The 22,817-nt window shown below is 38.6% G+C and overlaps 1 protein-coding gene across 1 annotated transcript in view; it reads left to right on the forward strand.

Moving 5' to 3' along the window:
* Positions 1 to 22,817, forward strand: part of apoba (apolipoprotein Ba) — a 69,524-nt gene that overhangs the window by 13,126 nt on the left and 33,581 nt on the right. The window contains exons 8-19 of the mRNA XM_060855269.1: positions 4,776 to 5,001; positions 8,142 to 8,369; positions 10,284 to 10,401; positions 10,495 to 10,641; positions 13,396 to 13,607; positions 14,820 to 15,057; positions 16,625 to 16,804; positions 16,904 to 17,092; positions 17,529 to 17,684; positions 19,287 to 19,492; positions 19,630 to 19,812; positions 22,015 to 22,136. Of these exons, the coding sequence (XP_060711252.1) occupies positions 4,776 to 5,001; positions 8,142 to 8,369; positions 10,284 to 10,401; positions 10,495 to 10,641; positions 13,396 to 13,607; positions 14,820 to 15,057; positions 16,625 to 16,804; positions 16,904 to 17,092; positions 17,529 to 17,684; positions 19,287 to 19,492; positions 19,630 to 19,812; positions 22,015 to 22,136 (2,205 nt within the window). The remainder of the gene's footprint in view (positions 1 to 4,775; positions 5,002 to 8,141; positions 8,370 to 10,283; positions 10,402 to 10,494; positions 10,642 to 13,395; positions 13,608 to 14,819; positions 15,058 to 16,624; positions 16,805 to 16,903; positions 17,093 to 17,528; positions 17,685 to 19,286; positions 19,493 to 19,629; positions 19,813 to 22,014; positions 22,137 to 22,817) is intronic.

The following is a 22,817-nucleotide window of genomic DNA, read 5'->3' on the forward strand; positions in this document are numbered from 1 at the left end:
ATGTAGCATAGCACTCAATATTCAGGACATAGGAGCAGTTTTAGGTCATTCAGCCCATTCGACCACAACTGATATGTTTCATACCAAAGTAAGATTTTTAACAGAGTGCAGACTGTACCATTCATGGTAAGATTAGATGGAAGCTATTCTCATTTCTCTTTTATCTCAGTTCCTGGCCTACATGAGGTGGTACTGGGGTGAAAATCACAAGAAACTGCTGATATCCTCCTGTAATCCTAATGGTTACGCTTTTTCAGTTGAGCCTTAGTTTTAGTGGTCAGCAGTCCAGGAAATGGATGGCAATTTCATTATTGTTTTCAAAAAGGAATGTTGAAGGGTTCAACACCATTTTTAGCTCAACAGTGTGCTGCATAGGGAAATTGCCAATATGCCTGGTGGGGAACATTAAAGTTACATGGGTGTTGATAGGTGATTGGACAAAACTGTAGTAGGTGGATTTTAATAAGCAAGTGCGTGACCAACAAAGGAGGGAACATGGCATTTTGTTTAGAAGACACAAAGTTAAATACAGTAGATGTCCAATAAGGTCTGGGTGTTCAGGTTCCTAGCTCTTCAAAATGCCACAAACAGACACAGAAAATAGTCAAGCAGGTGAATGGAATGCTGCGCTTCATATATAAAGGGCTGGAATTGAGATGCAAATGTTATGTTTCAGTTATACAAAACCCTAGTTAGACCCTACTTACCGTACTTTGGGCACCCCACCTTAAGAAGGATGTTTTAGCCCTGGAGGGAGTGCATCACTGGTTTACTGGGCTTATATCTGGACTTCAGGAGTTAAGTTGTGACAAAAGATTTGACAAATTAAGCCTTTATTCTCTAAAATTTAGAAGGTTATGGGCTGACCTAATAGAGGTCTTCAGGATATTAACGGGAAAAGACAGGGTAGACAAAGGTAAACTATTTCCACTGGCGGATGATTCTAGAACCGGGGCATAGTCTAAGAATTAGGACCAGGCCATTCAGGAGAGATGTTAGAAAGAACTTCTACACACAAAGAGTCAAAGAGTAAAGGTTTGGAATCCTCTTCATCAAGTGCTGATCGATGCTAATTAACTTGTTAAATTTAAGTCTGAGATAGACATTTTTGTCTTAAGCAAGGGTATCAAGGATTTGGTGCCAAGACAGGCAGATGCAGTAAGGTCACAGATCAGTCATTATCTTACTGAATAGTGGAACAGGCTCAAGGGGGTTAAATGGCCTACTCTCATTCTTATGAAAAAAAGAACAGATGAACTTAGGCCTTGGAGTGCAGGTTCATAGTTCCTTGAAAGTAGAGTCACAGGTAGATAGGATAGTGAAAAAGGCATTCGGTATGCTTCCCTTTATTGGTCAGAGTTTTGAGTACAGGAGTTGGGAGGTCATGTTGCGTCTGTACAGGACTTTGGTTAGGCCATTTTTGCAATATTGTGTGTAATTCTGATTTCTTCCTATCAGAAAGATGTTGTGAAACTTGAGAAGGTTTAGAAAAGATTTATAAGGATGTTGCCATGTTTGGAGGATTTGAGCTATAGGGAGAGGCTGAGCAGGCTGGGGCTGTTTTCCCTGGAGCGTCAGAGGCTGAGGGGTAACCTAATAGAGATTTATAAAATCATGAGGGGCATGGATAGAGTAAGTAGACAAGGTCATTTACCTGGGGTGGGGGAGTCCAGAACCAGAGGGCATAGGTTTAGAGTGAGAGGGGAAAGATTTAAAAGGGACCTAAGAGAAAACTTTTTCGTGCAGAGGGTGGTACATGCATAGAATAAGCTGCTAGAGGATGTGATGGAGGCTGGTACAATTATAGCATTTAAAAGGCATCTGGATGAATAGGAAGAGTTTGGCAAATGGGATTAGATTAGGTTAGGATATTTGGTCAGCATGGAAAAGTTGGAATGAAAGGTCTGTTTTCACGCTGTACGTCTCTCTAACTCTCTCACCATGCCCTATCTGTGAATAACAGCTGGCCAATGTTGGCTGGACCAGAACTGACAAACTGCAGCAACTTTCCCTGTGCATAAGACATAAACAAAACCCAAACACGAAAATCACCGGTGTGCCCTTCTCAACAAAAAAAAACTGTCCCCAACCAGTAGAATTGTTAATGTGCATGAAAATTGCATTAACATTTGTTTTCTGGTTAAGTATCATTTTAATTTTTGCCACCGGTGTTAAGTAGGAAATATCTGATCAATAACCAACAGTCTGAATCATATAGATAAGATGCAAATAATGTGCCTAGCATTGAACATTAACATCACTGCTGAGATCCAGTGCAGTCTTTTGAATGAGCCATTAAGATTAGATTCCCTTCAGTCTGGAAACAGGCCCTTCAGCCCCGCACCGACTCTCTGAAGACTAAGCAACCCAGACCCATTTCCCTACTCTATATTTACCTCTGACTAATGCACCTAACACTGGGCAATTTAACGTGGCCAGTTCACCCGACTTGCACATCTTTGGATTGTGGGAGGAAACCTACGCAGATACGGGCAGAATGTGCAAACTCCGTACAAACAGACACCCGAGGCCGGGATTGAACACAGGACCCTAGCACTGTGCATGTTTTATGTGCCTATGTGGGTCGATAGTAAAAAAAATCAAGAAGCAATGGTATTTCCCTATAGTGCTGGCTGCATTTATCTCTGAGTCAAATCAGAAACCGAGATTATCTGGTCATTATCACTTTGTGATTGTGGGGTTTTGAAGGACTGCTATGCATCCGGTAACAGTAACTACAACTCTATATTAATTTGCTTTAAATTGCTTAGATATATCCAGTTGTCATGGAAGGTGTGAGAGAAGTGTTTTTTATTCATTAAAATGCATTCCATCCAACCTTCCACTCTGTAGTTTCACATGAAAGCGGACTATGTGATGGAGATCTAATCATTGTTGTCAGATTTATCCCATCATTAGTAAAACCTGGCAGTAAAGAAAAGAAAGCATTCTACGAGAGGTCATATCTTGCCCTTTGTGTGTTCAGACCATGCAGAAGTGTTTCTCCAGATTCTCTAAAACTGATTGCCCTCCCCCGACCTGGAACTCTCTTCCTCTAACTCACAAAATGGTCAAGGTGTCTCTTCAACACCTCCTTCAAACAACTTGCAATTAGTTAAGACCTCCCCAGAGCTGATAACCTCTCATTTCCAATTATCTAAGTGTTGAGCTGGGTAACAAGGAGTTCATAGTAAAATAAAGTAAGTTGATTAAATACGTGAACTTAATTTGTCCAATAAACAAACAAGGTTACTTGGAGATGGCAGTAGAGGTGCTGTATGTAACTGAAGCATTTGGGAGTGTGAGGAAAGTGTTATGATCCTGGGTAACTGTTTGTGTAATTTGCATCTTGAGGAATGCCCACTCAAAGATTTGTTAGCTGGAATCCAAGTGTCTGAGGCACAGGCATTGTATCTTATCAAGGAATGGTGTGTGACATGGGCAGTTTGTCCCAGGAAACAAACACTCAGGTTTGATAATGGCTTCAAATGAGACTAAACCACCGCAGATATTGAAAATCTGAAATAAAAGCAACAGATGCATCATTGGATTCGAAAGGTTAGCTCAGTGTCTCTCTTTACAGATACTGCCAGTTTCTCCACTCATTCCATTTTTTTATTGCTAGTATCAGTTTGGTTAATGGTCACAGGCAGGAGGGTGTGACTGTAAGTCACTTTGGATTGTGGAAGCACTTCAACCTTCATCCTGACACAACAATTTCAATGTTCACACTGTCAGCATGGGTGAGGTTAAAGTCTGAAGGGTGGGTGAGCTAAATGATATGACGCCATGGTGTGGGAAGCCATTCAAGTGTGGAAAGCAGAAAGCAATGATGTAAGATGGTACGGTCAGGGAAATAGATACTATTCATTGCATTTGTGAGCAGGTGTTCCAAAGGTTATTGTGACTGCCCGGTGATTCTGGGAGCAATCCATTAGGTCGCACCTACCAATAAAACAAAACACAAGGTTCTAAAGGGCCTCTGAAATTAGAGTAGGCTGTACAGTTGCCATTGCTGCATTGGTGATTACAAAACCAAATCCTGGGGTCATGACCTGCCATTTAAGAAGTCTTGTCTTAGAGGAAATGCAGCTAAGGATCATGTAACAGATTTTTTGGGATGAGGAGGTGGCTCCTATCAGTAGGATTGAGTCAACAAGCCCTCGTTACCTTGAATTTAGGTGATTTAATCAAAACACGCATAATTCTTACAGGAATGGACAAGGTAGATGCTGGACAGGTATTTCCTCTGGTGGAGAGTGTAGAACTAAGTGTCATAATCTTAGAATAAGGGTTAGTTCCAACTGATATCAGGACAACTTCATTCATCCAAATGATTGTGAATCTTCAAAAATGTCTACCATAGAAAATTGTGGATACTCAGATATTTAGTGAATCTTCTTGGCAGAACTTGATGGATTTTTTGGTACTTTGGGGTATTACAGGAAAACCAAGCTAAGGTAGAAAATCAACCATAATCTGACTGAATTACTGGCCTTAAATTGCCAAGTGATACATACGGCCAATTGTTCCATGAAGCTCATTTAAGTCTGTTTCTGTTACTTGTGACATTCGGTGGATTCATTGCTCCATTTCACACCTCCCAAAATCCACTTTCAGTTCAATTCCCCTCTAATGTCCACCACAGATTAAATGACAAGTATATGTTGAATTATGAATATGAAATATAGATCATTTTGAACTACAGCGTTATTACGGGTAACACATTTATTTCAGGATGGACACTAACTTTTTTTTTAATTGATCTTTTGTAGATGAATCGATAACCAGGAAAGAATTGGCTTTGGAGCAGACTGAGAGTAGGGAAAAGAGTGCAGACTCTGCAACATTGGCTTTACAGAATCTGGTCAGTCTATCTGAGAGTGGTCAGGATGAAGAAAGAGCCAGTCTGTTCCAAACATTTGTTGTTGAATTGAGGAAGTTGGAGAAAGATGCACTTGAGGCTGCTTTACCTAAATTCTTCAAAATGGAAGTGCCCAGGTAATCACGATAATTTGCTATATGTTCTACAATCCTATTCGTAGAAGAGATATAAAACAGTGTGTCCTAACAACTATTTGGTGACATTAACACAATCCAAAATTTTATACACTCAGAAAGGTATATATTAGCACCAACTTTCCATTTATAACTTTTAATATGTTTACAGGGAAGGTAACTGTCCAGTGCTATTTATTGTGAGACTACTAACCCAGAAACTCAGCTCATTTTCCAAGGATTTAGGGTCAAATCTGCCATGGCAGATTGTGGAATTTGAATTCAATGAAGAATTTATAATTAAGTATCTAACGATGACCATAAATCCACCGCTGACTGTCAGAAAACACCCATCTGATTCACTAATATCCTTTTGGAAAGGAAACTGCCATCCTTACCCTGGTCTGCCTGACATGATTCCAGATCCAATTAGGGACAGGCAGTAAATGCGGCTTGACCAGAGATGCCCACATTCTGTGAACAATTAAAAGAAAAATATAATAATTAGGCCATTAAAGCATAATCAACATTTCTTAATTCTGACAGATGATGTTTTCCTTTCAATATAATCTATTTGTGTCATGGCTTCCAGCCTGAGTTGGCAGTATTAGCACAGATTTTAAAACAACTTGCACTACAGAAACAAAGAGCAATGTTTTCACACAGAGGGTGGAGTTTGTCCAGAATGAGCTGCCAGAGGAAGTGGTGGAGGCTGATACAATTACATTTAAAAGGCGCCTGAATGGGTACATGAATAGAAAGGGTTAGAGGGATAGGGACCAAAGCTGAAAACTGTGTTGCTGGAAAAGCGCAGCAGGTCAGGCGGCATCCAAGGAGCAGGTGAATCGATGTTTCAGGCATAAGCCCTTTTTCAGGAAGGGCTTTATTCCTGAAGAAGGGCTTATGCCCGAAACATCGATTCTCCTGCTCCTTGGATGCTGCTTGACCTGCTGCGCTTTTCCAGCAACACATTTTTCAGCCCTGATCTCCAGCATCTGCAGTCCTCACTTTCTCCCGGATAGTGACCAAATGCTGGCGAATGGGACTAGATCAATTTCAGATATCAGGTTGGCATGGATGAGTTGGACCGAAGGGTCTGTTTCTGTGCTGTACATCTCCATGACTGTAAGGAGGAAGCAATCCAGAAGTGTGTCACTTTCATATCTTTCCTGTGGTTATTGGTAATCTTGCTCTGTCTTCTCCTGGCCTGCTGAAGTACCTACCTGAATTAGATGATAGGTGTATTAAAGTGCGAACTTTCCATCCCAAACTTTGGATAAGACAGTAAAAAATGAGGTCTGCAGATGCTGGAGATCACAGCTGCAAATGTGCTGCTGGTCAAAGCACAGCGGGCCTGGCAGCATCTCAGGAATAGAGAATTCGACGTTTCGAGCATAAGCCCTTCATCAGGAATAAGAGAGAGTAGCCAAGCAGGCTAAGATAAAAGGTAGGGAGGAGGGACTTGGGGGAGGGGCGATGGAGGTGGGATAGGTGGAAGGAGGTCAAGGTGAGGGTGATAGGCCGGAGTGGGGTGGGGGCGGAGAGGTCAGGGAGAGGATTGCAGGTTAGGAGGGCGGTGCTGAGTTGAGGGAACCGACTGAGACAAGGTGGGGGGAGGGGAAATGAGGAAACTGGAGAAATCTGAATTCATACCTTGTGGTTGGAGGGTTCCCAGGCGGAAGATGAGGCTCTCCTCCTCCAGCCGTCGTGTTGTTATGTTCTGCCGGTGGAGGAGTCCACCTACTCTCTCTTATTCCTGATGAAGGGCTTATGCTCGAAACGTCGAATTCTCTATTCCTGAGATGCTGCCTGGCCTGCTGTGCTTTGACCAGCAACACATTTGCAGTTTGGATAAGACAGCACTACTTTGAAATAGCTGGGTGTGCAAGCAGGGTGGTAATTAAAAGTAAGTTTTAATGTATATTTCTGGGACTTGGATTCCTTGGAGCATTCCCCTGAGTTCCATAGAATATTAGTGACCACTGCTACTCCAGCTATCCCCTCTATGAATTCTTCCCAAGTGTTCACTTTTAAAAGGTCAACTAAGCTGCTAGTTGTGGTCCCAGCCAATGGATTGTGAGGGTGTTTGTTCTCCTTCCGGCAGTCTGCTGCTTGGATTTTACTTTGACCCTGCCCTCAGAACACACTAGGTCTGCCACAAGAACCTTCAAGTTGGTGGTGGGATGCCAATCAAGAATGCTGCTTTGTCCTGGATGGTGTCAAACTTCTTGAGTGTTGTTGTAGCAGTATTTACCCAGGCAGGTGGTGAGCATTCCACCACATTTCTGGCCTATGCCTTGTAAATTGTGTATAGCCATTAGAATGTTAGGAAGTAAATTACTTGCCATAGAATTCCTAGTCTCTGACCTGCCGTTGTAGTCACAGTATTTTTATGATTAATTCACTTCAATTGCTGGTTACCACTAGTTGCAAGGATATTAATCATTGGAGATTCCGCAATGGTAAATGCCATAAATGTGAAGGGAAGATTGTTAGATTGTCTCATTGGAAATGGTAATTGTTTCATACTTGTGTGGTGTGAATGTTAAAAATGGAATGAATAGAAAAACATGAAAAACATAATTAGGAAACAGACAGGTAGAAAGGGTAAAATCTTAATTTTCATATAAAATCTCAAACATTAATTTTCGTCTGAGAGTATTAAAGTAATTTTTCAGGACCAGAGAGATTTATCAGAAGTGGTTATTATTGTCACAGTATTAAAAGTGCTACCTCGTTCAGAATTTAATAATCAAAGTTTATTATTTCATTACCTGCCAATCTTAATTTTCATATAAAATCTCAAACATTAAGTTTCCTCTGAGAATATTAAAGTAATTTTTCAGGACAGGTACTTCATTGTCACAGTATTAAAAGTGTGCTGACTCCTGAATGCTCTAACCTTTCTGCCATCTGTACTGGGGAAATGAGGTTCGAATATAATTGCAGATGTCACAAATTACTGCTTAATTAAAACTACTGCTTAATAATAATAATGAGCACTGATAACCTGAGATGGATAATTAAAAGGGCAAATTGCTGCCTAGTTAAGAATTAATAATCTAAGTTTATTATTTCATTACTTGCCAACTTTGGTATGTTACGATCCCCTGAGTAACTGTACCTAAACTTTACTTTAACAGGTCTGTTACTGTCCAAGCACTTCTGCAATGTGGCACTCCGGAGTGTTTTTCTGCAATTCTGAAACTACTACAAAATGAACCAGTCCCTCCATTGGTGGCAGATGCAGTTACCTATGCCATAGCACTTATGGCTTCACCATCTGAGAGTAGGATAAGTGATGTCCTTAATCAGGCAAAGGTCCGGCGAACACGGGGTACATTTTATGCCTTGAGCCACGTAGTAAGCAAGTAAGTCAATAGCCAACAAAAATCTCTGTGATATATAATGCAATCTCTTTGGTTTTTCTTCTCTAACAATAATTGTTTAGCCAAACATAACATAGTGTATTTTGTATGCACTCACATGTGCTGTCGTTTAGCTTTTTTAGTTTTAGTAAGTTAATGCAAATGATGAGTATGACAGGTTATGTTGTACAATATTCAGGAAGATTGTAAAATAAATAACATGATGGTCCAAATGACCTTGCATAAGAATTGAAATGTCAGAAATATTAGTTTGCTATTGTAGACTATTTATTCCTACTTCCCTGATCTATCAAACTTACTCTGGATATCAATGAATGAAGGCAGTGCTAACATCAAAATACTTCTTTAGTTAAGCAAAGTACACAACAAAAAAAATTGCAAAAACCTTACCTGTGCAATGCTTACATTCACACCCTTTATATGGGTGTGTCCTAACACCAGACCAGGACAGGTGATCAGTCTGTTCTGTCTGAACTTCCAGTCATTGATCAGACAACTTCCTTAGCCAACTAACTTTGTTGCGAGGCAAGGTTTTTATCATTTTCCTTCCAAACAAAGAAGCAGTGCATCCACATTTTGGCGCTATCCAGTCTCCAGCAAAAGATCAGTTTTGGCCACTAGCATTCATCACAAATGTATCATGTTAATTGAGATTTGATCAATTAACCCTTTAGGACTTGCCTGTAATTTCTAGGAAAGAGACTTTTTTCTCATTTTAATGAAGTTTGGCATAAAATTTTAGCTTGCTCTGGCTGTTCGCCACTTTTCTGTCTTCCAGTAAGTCGTATGGTATTTGCATAGCACAATTCTACAGCAATCACAAACTCAGCAAACAAATAATTATATGATCCATTTGATTCAGTTTGTCTGTTTTAAACAAAACCTCAGTTTTTTCAGAGTTGCTGTGACAGTACAGTCCATTATTGCTGAATTCCAGTGATTGATATAAATATGTGCACAATCCTTCAGCAAAACACAGGAACACTTTAACCTAGTGACCTGTTTAATTAGTAAGTCATCACTAGACTTCAAATGCTTTCTTCGCATTTCATTTAACTTCATTTCAGCTAAGCCTGCAAATTTTAAGTTAATATCTGTACAATGTATGGGGAGATATTGTGGATTGATGCAAAAATATATATAATTACACTATTCAAAATATTAATGAAGAATTTCTGGGCATTTGGAAAGCACAAACAGGAACGTGGGTGGCACGGTGGCACAGTGGTTAGCACTGCTGCCTCACAGCGCCTGAGACCCGGGTTCAATTCCCGACTCAGGCGGCTGACTGTGTGGAGTTTGCACATTCTCCCCGTGTCTGCGTGGGTTTCCTCCGGGTGCTCCGGTTTCCTCCCACGGTCCAAAGATGTGCAGGTCAGGTGAATTGGCCATGCTAAATTGCCCGGAGTGTTAGGTGAAGGGGTAAATGTAGGGGTGTGGGTGGGTTGCGCTTCGGCGGGTCGGTGTGGACTTGTTGGGCCGAAGGGCCTGTTTCCATACTGTAATCTAATCTAATAAAGAATAGGACTAGGCCGCTTGATCCTTTCACTCTGGTCTTGTCAACAGTATATCCCCTGATCTTCTGACTCATCTCTAGTTTCTCACACTACTCTCATTGTTCCCCAAATCCTTTAGTATCCCCAAAAAATCCAGAGTCCTTTGCTTATTTTATATCTCTGTTAATTGCAAAGACTTTTTAATAACTGAAAAGGAATCAATAATAAAAATGGCAAATTAATCATGCAGCATTATTGCATTATAACTTATTCCTTTATAAACATTTCACAATAGAAGCAGTTATTTTGTGCTATAAAGTAATACTGAAAGACTTCGATGTCATGATATGTGCTTATCATGTTCATAATCCGACAGTTAATCCTTTAATAATCCTGTTAGATTTTATGAGGAAACACAGTCTGTAGTACCAGAACTGAAGGCAGTCGCGAATTACCTGATGTCCATACTTGGAAGTGATTGCTCTGGTGATGAAGACACGATCTACCTGACTCTAAAGGTAACAGTACAGAATTTATGATATCTAATTTATTTTACAATTAGAAATGTATTGAATACAGGTCCAAATGTAATTTATGTTTTCATTCTGCAGGCACTGGGAAACATGGGACAGGCAATGGAGAATGCAAATCCGGAAATTCAGCAAACTCTTATAAGATGTGCTAACAACGCTAAAACCTCCTCCAATATTCAACAAGCTGCAGTTCAAGCTTTCAGAAAAATGAACTTGGCTGATGAGGTAATGTCATTCTTGATAGTGTGAGGAAGTCTACATATGCTGTTTTTATTCAGAAACCGATTAAACTGGTTATTACCACGAAACAATCAGGTAATAGCTTTCAATTCGTGACAAACCTGGAGATTGAAGACAGAATGAGAGACAGAAAGAGAAAAGTAGTTTGGAGAACATGGCAGTAAATGACTCTAGCTTCTCCAAAAATATGTCATTGCAATACCTTTTTGAAATTTGAAATCTATTAATTGCAGTTGATGGGCCTCGAACTTCTGATTGGTTTAAGAATGGACATCAGGCATTCCAGGAGTAGATAGGTTAGCACTTGAAACTGAATCCATCCCTTATAGGTTCCTACCCTTCTTTGCAAAACCAGTAACTTAGAGAAGCGATGATCTGATGGAATTATTGCTGGACTTTTAATCCATAAATCCAGGTAATTTTCTGGGGACCTGGGTTAAATCCAACCATGGCAGATGTTGAAAGTTGCACTCAATAAAAATCTGGAAGTAAGAGTCTAATGACGAGCATGAAACAATTTCCAATTGACAGAAAAACCATCTGATTCATTCATGTCCTTTACAGGAGCAAACTACTGTCCTTACTTGATCTGGCCAACATGTGACTCCTGTCCCACAACAATGTGATTAACTCCTAATTGCCATTAAGTCAATTAAGAATGGTCAACAAATGTTGTTTATCCAATGACCCATATCCCATGAATGAATAACAAAAATAGCTACTGAAGAGTAGTGGGGATATATCAGTGGCTAATCCTGTCAGCCTTAAAGTTACTTGTGGGCATAGATGTCTCAGAAAGAGGACTAAGGTTTTGCATTTCTCTAGATACCTAACCAGATGTAGAAACTACAGCCGTGTATAATCGACGCTTTATTTCATTCTGTCACATTTAGACTCCACATTACAAGATCCGAGGGAATTAAAGACATTGATTGTTTGGCTAACATTTATGTTTTAATGTTACATTTGCAAGTTAGCAACAGTACAACATTGATCTTGTTGTTTTGATACTTTCTGAAGATTCAACCCAATCAGGGAAACATTCAACAGATTGATGTAAAAAATAGGAAATTTGGACATTTCCTCAATTTTTAAGATGCGTTTCACATTCTAATTATTTGTGACTCTGGGTGCAAACTGAGTATATTCTTACTTTATTGTTTCATCCTCGTCTGAAAATCAATGCAAGACAATGAGGACTTACCTTCTGACAAAATAATGTCAGTATAGCTGGTGTAGCTCTAAAAAAAATCCAGATCATGGTTTGAAGGGTTTTGGTTAATTTCTTGTACCTTTCCCAAGTGACAATCTTTTAATTGTGCACTAGACAGTGGGACATAAATCTCTTTAAAGTTTTTTTAATCAGTGTGTTTGGACATCTTACGTGGCAGGTGGTATTCAAACCTGGGGAAATCTCTTTAATTTTTTTTTCTAATCAACTAGTTCAGAGATGTTATTACATCCCTCTGGAACAGGTGGGTCTTTGGCCTGGCTTTTCTGACACCAATCATTTATTCACTTAAAATCAATACACATTGTGGGTTTTGACCATTCAGCCTACTAGATAGTTAATGGAACTGGACAGCATCTTGATTACTGATCCCCAACTCTGAGTATTAAAAAAAGTTGATTAAGGGAGAGGCAAAGGCTTAGTGGTACTATCACCAGACTATTAATCCAGAAATTCAGCTCACGTTCTGGGGACCCGGGTTTTGATCCTGCCACAGAACTGGTGGAATTTGAATTCAATAAGTACCTGAAATTGCAAGTCTAATGATGACCATGAAGCCATCCCCAATTTTTGGAAGAAAACCCATCTGTTGGCTAATGTCCTTTACGGAAGGAAGTCTGTACCTAGTCTGGCTACACATGAATCCAGGCTGTCAGCAATGTGATTGACTCTTGACAGCCCCCTGGGCAATTAGGGATGGGCAATAAATGCTGGGCAAAGGTGAGGACTGCAGGTGCTGGAAACCAGAGTTTAGATCAGTCTGGTGCTGGAAAAGCACAGCAGGTCAGGCAGCATCAGAAGAGCAGGAAAACTGATATTTCAGGCAAAAGCCCTTGATCAGGAATAGAGGCAAGTAGCCTCCAGGGTGGAGAGATATATGGGGGAGGGGGCTGGGGAGAAGGTAGCAAAGAGTACAATAGGCGAATTGAGTGGGGATGGAGGTGATAGGTCAGAGGGGAGGGTGGAGTGGATAGGTGGAAAGGGAGATTGGCTGGTAGGACAGGTCATGGGGACAGTACTGAGCTGGAAGGTTGGAACTGGGATAAAGTGGGGGGAGGGGAAGTGAGGAAACTGATGAAGTCCACATTGATGCCCTGGGGTTGAAAATGGGGCGTTCTTCCTCCAGGCATCGGGTGGGGAGGGAGCAGCAGTGGAGGAGGCCCAGGACCTGCATGTCCTCAGCAGAGTGGGAGAGGGAATTGAAATGTTGGGCCATGGGGCGGTGGGGTTGATTGGTGCGGTTGTCCCAGAGATGCTCTCTGAAACGCCCTGCGAGGATTAATGCTGGCCTGGCCAGAGAGTGAATAGAATGAATAGAAAAACATAAGGTGAGCTGCAGTACCAGTTGTTGTGCAAGTTGAGAAAAGCTAACTCATGATTGAGTGGATTGTGAATTTTATCAGTTTTGCTCGGTTGGTGTTGCTTAATTGTCATTTTTACAAACACTTTTGGAAGAGCTACTGAACAATACTTTGGTGTGACACCATATTCAATAACTTTGCTTTCAGATTCGCACTGCGCTTCTTCGAATATACACAGATGAAAAATCTCCTGTGCCGAAGAGACTAGGAGCATATCTTATTGTGATGAAAGATCCATCATCAGCTAATCTAAGAAGAATCATCAGAAATCTAAAAGACATTAAAAATGAACAAGTTGAAAGTTTTGTTTCCACCCATTTGAGAAATATTCTCAAATCTGAGTCTCCTGCTGTCCAAGTGTGAGTGAAATACTGTATTATAAATTTTAGAATCAAATCAATACCATTATCATAAAGTCATAGAGATCTACAGCACAGACAAATACCCTCGGGCCTATTGTGTTTGCACTGGTCAAAAAAACCCATCTAACTATTCTATTCTCATCTTCCAGCACTTGACACATAGCCTCTGCAGTCATTGTTTTTACATAGCCTTGAATGCGAGTGCACATATAAATACTTCTTAAAGGTTGTGAGGGCTTCTGTCTCTACCATCCTCATAGATAGTGACTTTCAGATTCCTACTACCCCCTGGATAAAAAGGTTTTTCCTCACATCCCCTCTAAATCTCCTGCCCCTACCCCTGATCATTGAGTTCTCCACCAAGGGGAAGTGTTTCTTCCTGCCAATCCAATAGAATCTAATCCAATCCAATCCATGCTCATAATTTTATATACCTCAGCCATGCCTCCTTTCATCTCTCTTCTAAGGAAGTCAATTCAATCTGTCCAATCTCTCTTCATAACTGAAACTCTCCCACCCTCTGCACCTTCTCCATTGCTGTCACATCTCTCCAATAATGTGGATTCCAGAATTATCCATTATCTAGATAATTTCAACTTCCATCTTCATCAATTATGGACTTGGTTTGTTGATGAGAATGAGTGGTTTTATTGCATCTCCTTTGACCTAATTATTAATATGAGGCTCAGTTAGCTCAGTTGGCCGAATGGCTGGTCTGTGTTCAATGCCTGAATCAAAGTCAGAAATCACGCGACATCCGATTATAAACCAACAAGACTTCACCTGATGAAGGAGCAGTACTCCGACAGCTTGTGATTTCAAATAAACCTGTTCGACTATATCCTGGTATTGTGTGATTTCTGACTTTTTCCCTAGTAGTCCAACACTAGCACCTTCACATTATGAATTCCTGCATTGGCTGAGGTTACCATGAAAGACTTTCCTTCTCAACCTCTCTCCTTATCTGAGGTATGTTGATCCTCAGGTTAAACTACCATCAAGCATCTGTCTAATGAGGGAGCAACTGACTGGTGCTGTAGGATTATGGCACCTTTAAGTTGTAATTAATAATAGGACCTAGAATTTTTGGAAATCATATATGCCCATGCATGTCTGTTACATGTATTGCTGGTATATTTTAAGGAACAACTGAGTGTAGCAACAATAATCATGTATGTGTAAAATAAATTCTTTATTTTTTTTACGCAGGATACAAAAGAAGTTATCAGATTCTCTAGAAGATAATCAGATCAGACCACCAAGGAATGTTAAGGGGCTTTCTAGAAACTATGATCTGTATAAAAAGTTTAAAATTCCAAGACAAAAGAATCCTTTGGAAGCTGGATTACAAAGCAATGTAATTTTTGAGCCAGAAAAAAATATGCCAAGTGCAGTAATGCTGGAAACTACTTTAAATATTTTTGGTCAATCCATTGATTTTTTTGAGGTAGGTGCATGTATAATACAATACAAGTATGATATCCTGTAATCTGTATCAAATTAAAATCTGGCCTAGACAAAAGCCAATAAATTCTCAACTTTGACATTTAAAAAAAAGTAATTAAAGTAGCACATCTCAATGGCTTAGTTGGTTAATCCTGTGCTACTGTGAAATTCCAAAATTCAGAGCGAAAATGTTTCAGGTTTCATGCCTGGCGTGCATGTTATTAGTTGATCTCAAGCAGTTTGAAGATAAGGGAATAAAAAATGGTTTGGGGGAAAAGAGAGCCAAGATTCCTGCTATGTTTGGTTATGAGATAGAGAAGAAGCCTAAGGACAGCATTGATATTGTGAGAACTAAATAACCAATTGGCAAATAATTAACAAATGCTTTTTTAAGTGTTGCCTTCAGAAGATTGTGGTGCCAGTTTACACAGTGGACTCTGTGTTAACCTTTGAACTCATGACTGGCAGCAGACAACTAAGGGCAGGGCTAGCCTGTTAAAAAATGAGGTTGACCAACTGAGTCCCTGGTCCATTATATTCGCACTTTGCCTCCATCTTTACTGCAACCAGTTGAGGTCACATACACATTCTGATTTGGAAAGGTCGAGCATTTCATTAGATTGTGTGCAATTGGGAGCCTCATTTAAATTTAATAACTACTGCCAAAGGCTCAGGGGACCTGACAGTGAAACAGTGGGAAGAGCTGCCAGCTCTCCACTGGGGTAGTACTTTTCAGATTACCTCTTGTAGAGCAAATGGAGATAAACCATTTCTCCCAGCCTTTCAATGATGCCTTTCTGACAATCAAAGAGTCTTCTCATTCTGCAGTCCTTAATGTACAACACTTCCTTCACCCACAATCACTCTGATCTCTTGATACGACTGGGATTTGACATTTGGTATGAGACTCTGTGTCTCAGACCTCTCTGTCTCAATGTTTCTCCCATGCCCGTAGCAACAAAATCAAAAACTTATATAATGCACTGACATTTAAAATATCCCCAAGACATTTCACAAAAGCATCATAAACTAACATCTGGCACTGAGCCAAGGAAGACAATTGCAGATTACCAAAAGACTGGCCAAAAAGGTAGGTTTTGGGAACATTTTAAAGGAGGAAAAGGATATGGAGAGATTTGTGCAAGAGATTCCAGAGCTTAGCACCTCAGCACCTGAACACGTGGCCATCATGACAGGATCAATCTAAATTTAAGATGCTCATGAGACCAGAATGGCATTATTATAGAGCTGTAGAACTGAAAAAGACGAGAGAGGTCAGGTAGGTTGAGTTCATGGAGGATTTTGAACACATAACAGCGGAATTTAAAGGTAAAGTATTGCTCGACCAGAAGCCAGGGTTGGTCATCAAGTGCAGCAGGGATGAGAGAACAGTTCTTAATGTGGCACTCCCTGACTCCGTGTGAGTATCAGGGCAACTGTTCACAGAGGCAAGAATGGATAAATCGATAATTAACAATGAACACAAGTATATAGTCAGATTATACTAACATTACATAAGCTAATTTAACCATTTAAATTGAAGTAAGATTATTATCTTTTTAAAACAGCTTGGTCTGGATGGCAGTGGATTTGAACCGTCCCTGGAGGCATTATTTGGACCGAAAGGATTTTTTCCAAACAGTGCAATGAAGGCACTATACTGGATGGATGGTAACGTTCCAGAGAAGGTATCACAAATACTGTTTAATTGGTTTGGAATCAATAAAGAGGTTGAAGAGTCGAACCAAGTACGTATCTGAAATATAAAGCTATTTTCTTTACAATATACCCATTGGCACATGCCGGCTAATAGTTTATCTGTACTTTATCTTCCTGTTGTCAACTAGAACCTAATGAAGGAGCTGTCACAAAATTTCAGAAATATGATAAAGGAGCTTGAAAGCCAAACACCAGAAGTACATGCTTTCTTGAGAATATTTGGAAATGAACTGGGATATGTTAAAGGCAGTGATTTCAAGCTACTGGGACAAATGTTGTCAAAAAGTTTCCAACTATTCCGAAGTCTACCAGCAAAGGTATCATACATCAACTCAAAAGACGTGATATGATAGATATAAAGATGATCAATTGATTTTAAAACAGCTTGTTTAAAATTTGATTTAATCATTTTCTTTATGTATTTTAACATAAGTGGTCAAGAGTAAATATGTCTTTGGTTGTTATTGTCTAATCTTAATGTGCATTGTTAACAATAAATATTACGTGATGATTTATGCATTCCTGAAGATGCAAAAAAATGCTCCTTAATACTGAGAAACATTAAAGATATAAAAAACTTATCTTCCAAGCTGCTAAAGTAAGGAAATGTTATTATGAAATATGAATAACCAGGGCATAGAAACTTTTTTACAAGGTTCATTTAAAACTAACCACGTATGATGGATGAATGATATTTGGTCTGTCTGAAGACATGGCTTTCTGTTTAATACATACTACTGTTTTCATTTGTAGCTTAACCTAGCTTTACAAAAGGGTATGTTTGCTCACTACATCTTCATGGACTCTCAGTTTAATCTCCCCACTGGAGCTGGACTTCCTCTGAAACTGTCTATGTCAGGTACAATTGGAGCTGGTGGAAAAGCAGGGATAAAATATGAAGGAAAGAAGGTAATACTTAGTTTATTTACTCAAGATTAGCACCTGATTTTTCATGGATAATATCATTGATAGAATCTTCTCTTGACATCTTCAAATATTTAGAATTTATTTAAAATCTAAGAACACTTTGGAACAGGGAGATGCTATTGTGACCAAAATTTTATTGTTTTTGATTATTTCTTGAGCAACTAGTGAATACATCAGTCATGAAATGAATTTACACATGCTTAACAAATAGAATAATTACAAAGTTGAATCAGTAAAAGGAATAGCTTAATAATCTTCAACATTATTATATATGGGGATTGTTGTTGATTTCTTTCATTACAATATGGATACTCATTTAGCATTAACATTATGAAATCAAAAATTGCATCTAATGTGTAAATTTGTTGTTACAAAATTTGGATGTAGATGAAAATAAAGATGTCTTCAAAACTTTTCATGTTGCACTCTTCGGAACACACCCAAGAATGTCAAATGTTAAATGATCATAATTTATACCATAAGATAAAAGGGTTCTAATAGATATACAAATCATTTCTGGTTGATTGAGGCACTTCCATAAAGTACAGGAACAGGAAATTATAGAACTTTAAGCCTCCAGGTAATTCAAAAAAGTAGAAGGCTTGAACATATTCCTTTCTTCTGCAGACTACACATTCCTGTCTACACAAGTAAATAATCCACATTAAGAGTTCTATATTAAAAAAGAGAACTCCAGATATTGGAGATCTGAAATGAAAATAGAAATTGCTGGAGAAACTCAGGGAATCTGGCAGAATCTGTGAGGAGAAAACAGAGTTAAGAGTTACTGAACACGAAATGTTAACTCTGTTTTCTCCCACAGATGTTGACAAACCTGCTAAGTTTCTTGAGCAATTTTTGTTTTCATTTCGTGTGATGAGGTCAACTGATTTTCTTACATTGTTTATTGGTGCAGCTATTTGCTATTATAAAATTTCAATGTTTAAGTTTTTTATTAAATAAGTAACATTTTTAATAAATATTGATATTGAATATTAGTGCATGTATGTAGGTGATAGGTTCCTGCAATTTGTAGATTGAATCATACTTCGTGTTCTTTCAGTTGTTCATAGTAGGCGACAGTAAAACTCATATTGAAATGTCTCCTGTTGGGTGTGATTCTGTGATAATGTAGCATTTGTTGAACAACCCATTGTACATGAATAGTTAGACAAATATTAAATTCAAAATTTCAGACAACCTCTTAATATGCCTCACCTTTACTTGTTAGAAGTACCATTCATTCAAATAAAAAGATCTCTGCAAATAAAAGGACTTTGTTCAAGCCTTGCAATTTTTGTTGAATTACTAGGAGTTTGAGAAGCTTATGGCTCCTCATTGTTTTCTGCAAGGCAATATCTAAGACAAAATGACTTGACTTCTCAACCAATCAGCACCTTTTTTTCCTTCTGTTGTATGAATTATGGTGATTGTTTGACATTTGATATTCTTGTGAGTGTGTCCTGATGAGTGCAAGAAGTGAAGTTTCTCGGCATTTCATTTCTTTCAGCTGCGTTCAAATTACTTCTTTGTCACTGGTTTGAGAAATTAATTGTGAATGAAAATAAATTTCTTCTATTCTAGCTTGAAGGTCTGATCAAGCCAAAAGTTGCAATTGAACTTGTGGCCCAGATGGGAGTCAGTGTACCTAATTTTGTCAGAAATGGAATACAGATGAATGCTAATTTGTATCATGAATCCAGTTTTGAGGCCCGGATCAGGATGAATAACAACCAGATAAAATTGAGCATTCCTGCACCCAAAGTACAAGCCAAACTCTTAAATATTAGGTCAGTGTAAAATTAATCCTTATAACTTTTTCATTTCCATGAAAATTGGATACACTTAACAAGAACATTTATGTTCTTTTTACAGCAGTAAACTGCCCATAGGTTTAATGAGAGGTTTTATTTTGTTCCTTTTACAGATATGGACAATCTCTGATACATAATATAAAAACTGACAAAATTGAATCACTCTTCACTAATGAAGAAGCGTGGTCAGAATGCAAGGCATTGTTACCAATGTTTGACATTTGCATTAAGAGGAGACACACAGAAACAGGTTTACTTATAAATGCACCCAATTATCCACTGATGGAAGAATCAAGGTTGGTATTGTGATTGGGTATCATTGTTCACAATGAAGACGTATGTAATGAGAAAGTGTGACCTGGTTTGAGGTAGTTTATGATAAGCATAGGTTTGGGTAAGCTTAGCTTTATGAAAATGGGAGGAGGGGGCCTTTATTGGAGTAATTGAGTTTCAGTGTGATAAAGGTGTGTAAATGATGATTTAGGTGGAGGGAGACAATGCAAAATAAATGGAAGCGGGCAGAACTGTGACAGAGCAAATGCAGAATCAAAAGCTCAGCCTGATTTCAAACCAGACCCTGAAATTGCAAAAACTTCTTTCAAAACATTTTGTAAACTGAAAACGTGTTCCCACATCGAATAACTCAGGTCTGGAATGCATTGTGTGGAACTATGGTGGGGGCAGGTACAATCAAGGTACTTAAGAGAGTATTTCATGCTGATTTAACCATAAATAATGTACAGACTTGTCATTTATTTAAGGAGGAAGAGGGAGGCTTTTCTTCCTTAAACTTAGAATGATTGGACTAGAAGCAAACAAAGGTACTTGCACAGAGCAGGCTAGTGTATAAGTATAAGCCATTGCATAATGTACAACTACTTTAAAAGCTGCAGAGAGATCAGGAAGGATAACACGTTAATGCTATAATCAGTCATTTGTTATTCAAACCATTTTTGATGATGTGGAAGCAGTGGGAACTCGATTGTGAAAATTCAAGTAGGAAGTAGAGAAGAAATCGGCACTTGTCTGAAAAGTGTTAATAGGTTTATGAATCTACAAGATAAATGATGTGTTGGATGATTGAGAAGGACAGCAATTACAGAAAAAGCTCAGCAGGTCTGTCAGCATCTATGGAGAGAAAGTAAAACTGATGAAGGGTCACTGGATTCAAAATGTTAACTACTTTCTCTCCTCAGATGCTGCCAGACCTGTTTCCAGAAACTTCTAGTTTTGTTTCAGATTTTCAGCACCTGCAGTTCTTTATTTAATTTATGAGGAGCACGTTGATGGGAGGGATTTTGAAAGATAGAGGACAATGTCTGTGTCTCCTTAATTGACCTTGAACCCAAACTAAAGAGTTTGCTTTTTCAGGAGTTTTTAGTGAGGCTGAACTCAGAGAAGGAGAAGATAACTTTGTCAGAATAAATTAATTTGGAGTCACATTAGAGGGAGGTGAGTTTTCAATTTTAAAATGGGGATGGAATTAGGGAAAGGTTTTGCTCAAAGGACTGGAGGAGTTTCAATGAATAAATTGTGTGAGCCAGCTTAGTTGCTTACTTAGGAAATTGCCACAGATTTTTTGAAGCACACATGGTGGTTTCAAATTTTTCAATCCAATTCCTTATCTGTTCTACAGCCTAATAGACTATTTCTGGCTTTATATAGAATCATACAATGAAGAAGGAGACTAGTTTCCTCAACATGTTTGTAATTATTCTTTCTAAGAGCTATCCATTAGTTTCACTCTCCTACTTTTTTTCCACTGAGTTCTATAAATTTCTACATCGCATATTATTTCTCAATTTTCTTTGGCACATTTCTCTTAAATCATTTTGCATGTAGTTATTCCATTATGTTTTCCTGATTGATTACTGGATGGTTGCAGTGCAGTGGTATGCACATCAGTATAACCTATCCAGTATTTTAGCGAAGATGTTGATCCATTTATTTTAAATGAGTTTGTTCTTTTTGAAAATGCCAGAGGAGACATTTAGATATTGATATGTTATTGTGCACCATATTTCCACCTCAATAGACCCAAAATTATTCCAAGACCATAAATCTAATCATGAATTTGTAAGAAGCTTTTAAAAAAATTCAGGTTTCTTAATAGTTTTTCAAGTATTCAAGAAGTTATAGTAATATCTATGCAAATGTATAGAAAGCTTGTACATTCACATAAGCAAACAATGCTTTGTGCAGCATTGTTGCACAGACATTCATAATTGCATGATAATCACTGAAAGTTTTTTTTTAAATTGTATTTTGTTACCAAAAATGTAATAAATAAGATGATTTCTTTTTTTGTGCACTGACTCAGTTGGGATTCTGTATCATCACCAAAATGAGATAAAAAAAGGTTAAATGTTAATAAAATATATCATTTCTGTAATTATCATAATACAATACTTCTATTTGTTTATTATTTATACAATGAATAGATGAACTTCATGATGTACTTTTGGTTAATTTGGATTGTTCCTTTTTTTATAACCTAGGTTAGTAGTCTATGTTCGACCAAAAGGTACAGTGGAAGGTTTTTCTGCATCAGCAACTTATGAATCACAAACAATCAATGAAGATTTGGAACACTCTGTTACGTTTGTTGTTCAGGCTGAAGGTAGGTGGATTTTAACTTTTTTGCGGGAATTTCATCGAACTTCAATATTCTCTCAGCTCTGTAGCATGTTAACCCATTAGTGTCAAAAGTTCATGGGACATACCAGTACAATCCCAGGAAAACTCCCCTAGGGATTCATGAAAGGAGGTATGGATTTGATTCAGATCTGGATAAATTGGGCCAGGTTACACATTGCCAGTGGGATTAGTTCAGATAAATCTCAAACATGTCCCATGACACTAAAAGACACATGGATAGAATTCTGACATTGGAAATTTTCTCAGACTTTTCCTCCTTTCCAAAAGTACTCTATATGCTGTGATAAATGCCTACAAGCATAAATGGAAATTAGGCCGAAAAGGGGTCCCGGATTATGGTCCTGGACTAAAACTCCCCTGACACCTTCCTTATAATTCACTGAAGTAGGATCCCAATTGTTCACCTGGGATAAAGAAGTTTAAGAAAATTATTGTCTTTTCTGGTTGGTGGCTTTTCCCATTTGTCTGTCTGTTAATCATATTAAAATAGGTGTAATGTCTGTAATCCTCGATACTTTGGTTTTGCCAGGAGTGGAAGTCACTGGCCAACACCACCTGGCAAATGTGCCAATAGAATGTTTTGCAACATCCAAAGTGATCATTCTCAGTTCCAGATCACGACAGCCAGCAATGTAAAGACAAT

The sequence above is a fragment of the Hemiscyllium ocellatum genome, chromosome 3 (assembly GCF_020745735.1).
Source record: "Hemiscyllium ocellatum isolate sHemOce1 chromosome 3, sHemOce1.pat.X.cur, whole genome shotgun sequence".
Classification (NCBI taxonomy): Eukaryota; Metazoa; Chordata; class Chondrichthyes; order Orectolobiformes; family Hemiscylliidae; genus Hemiscyllium; species Hemiscyllium ocellatum.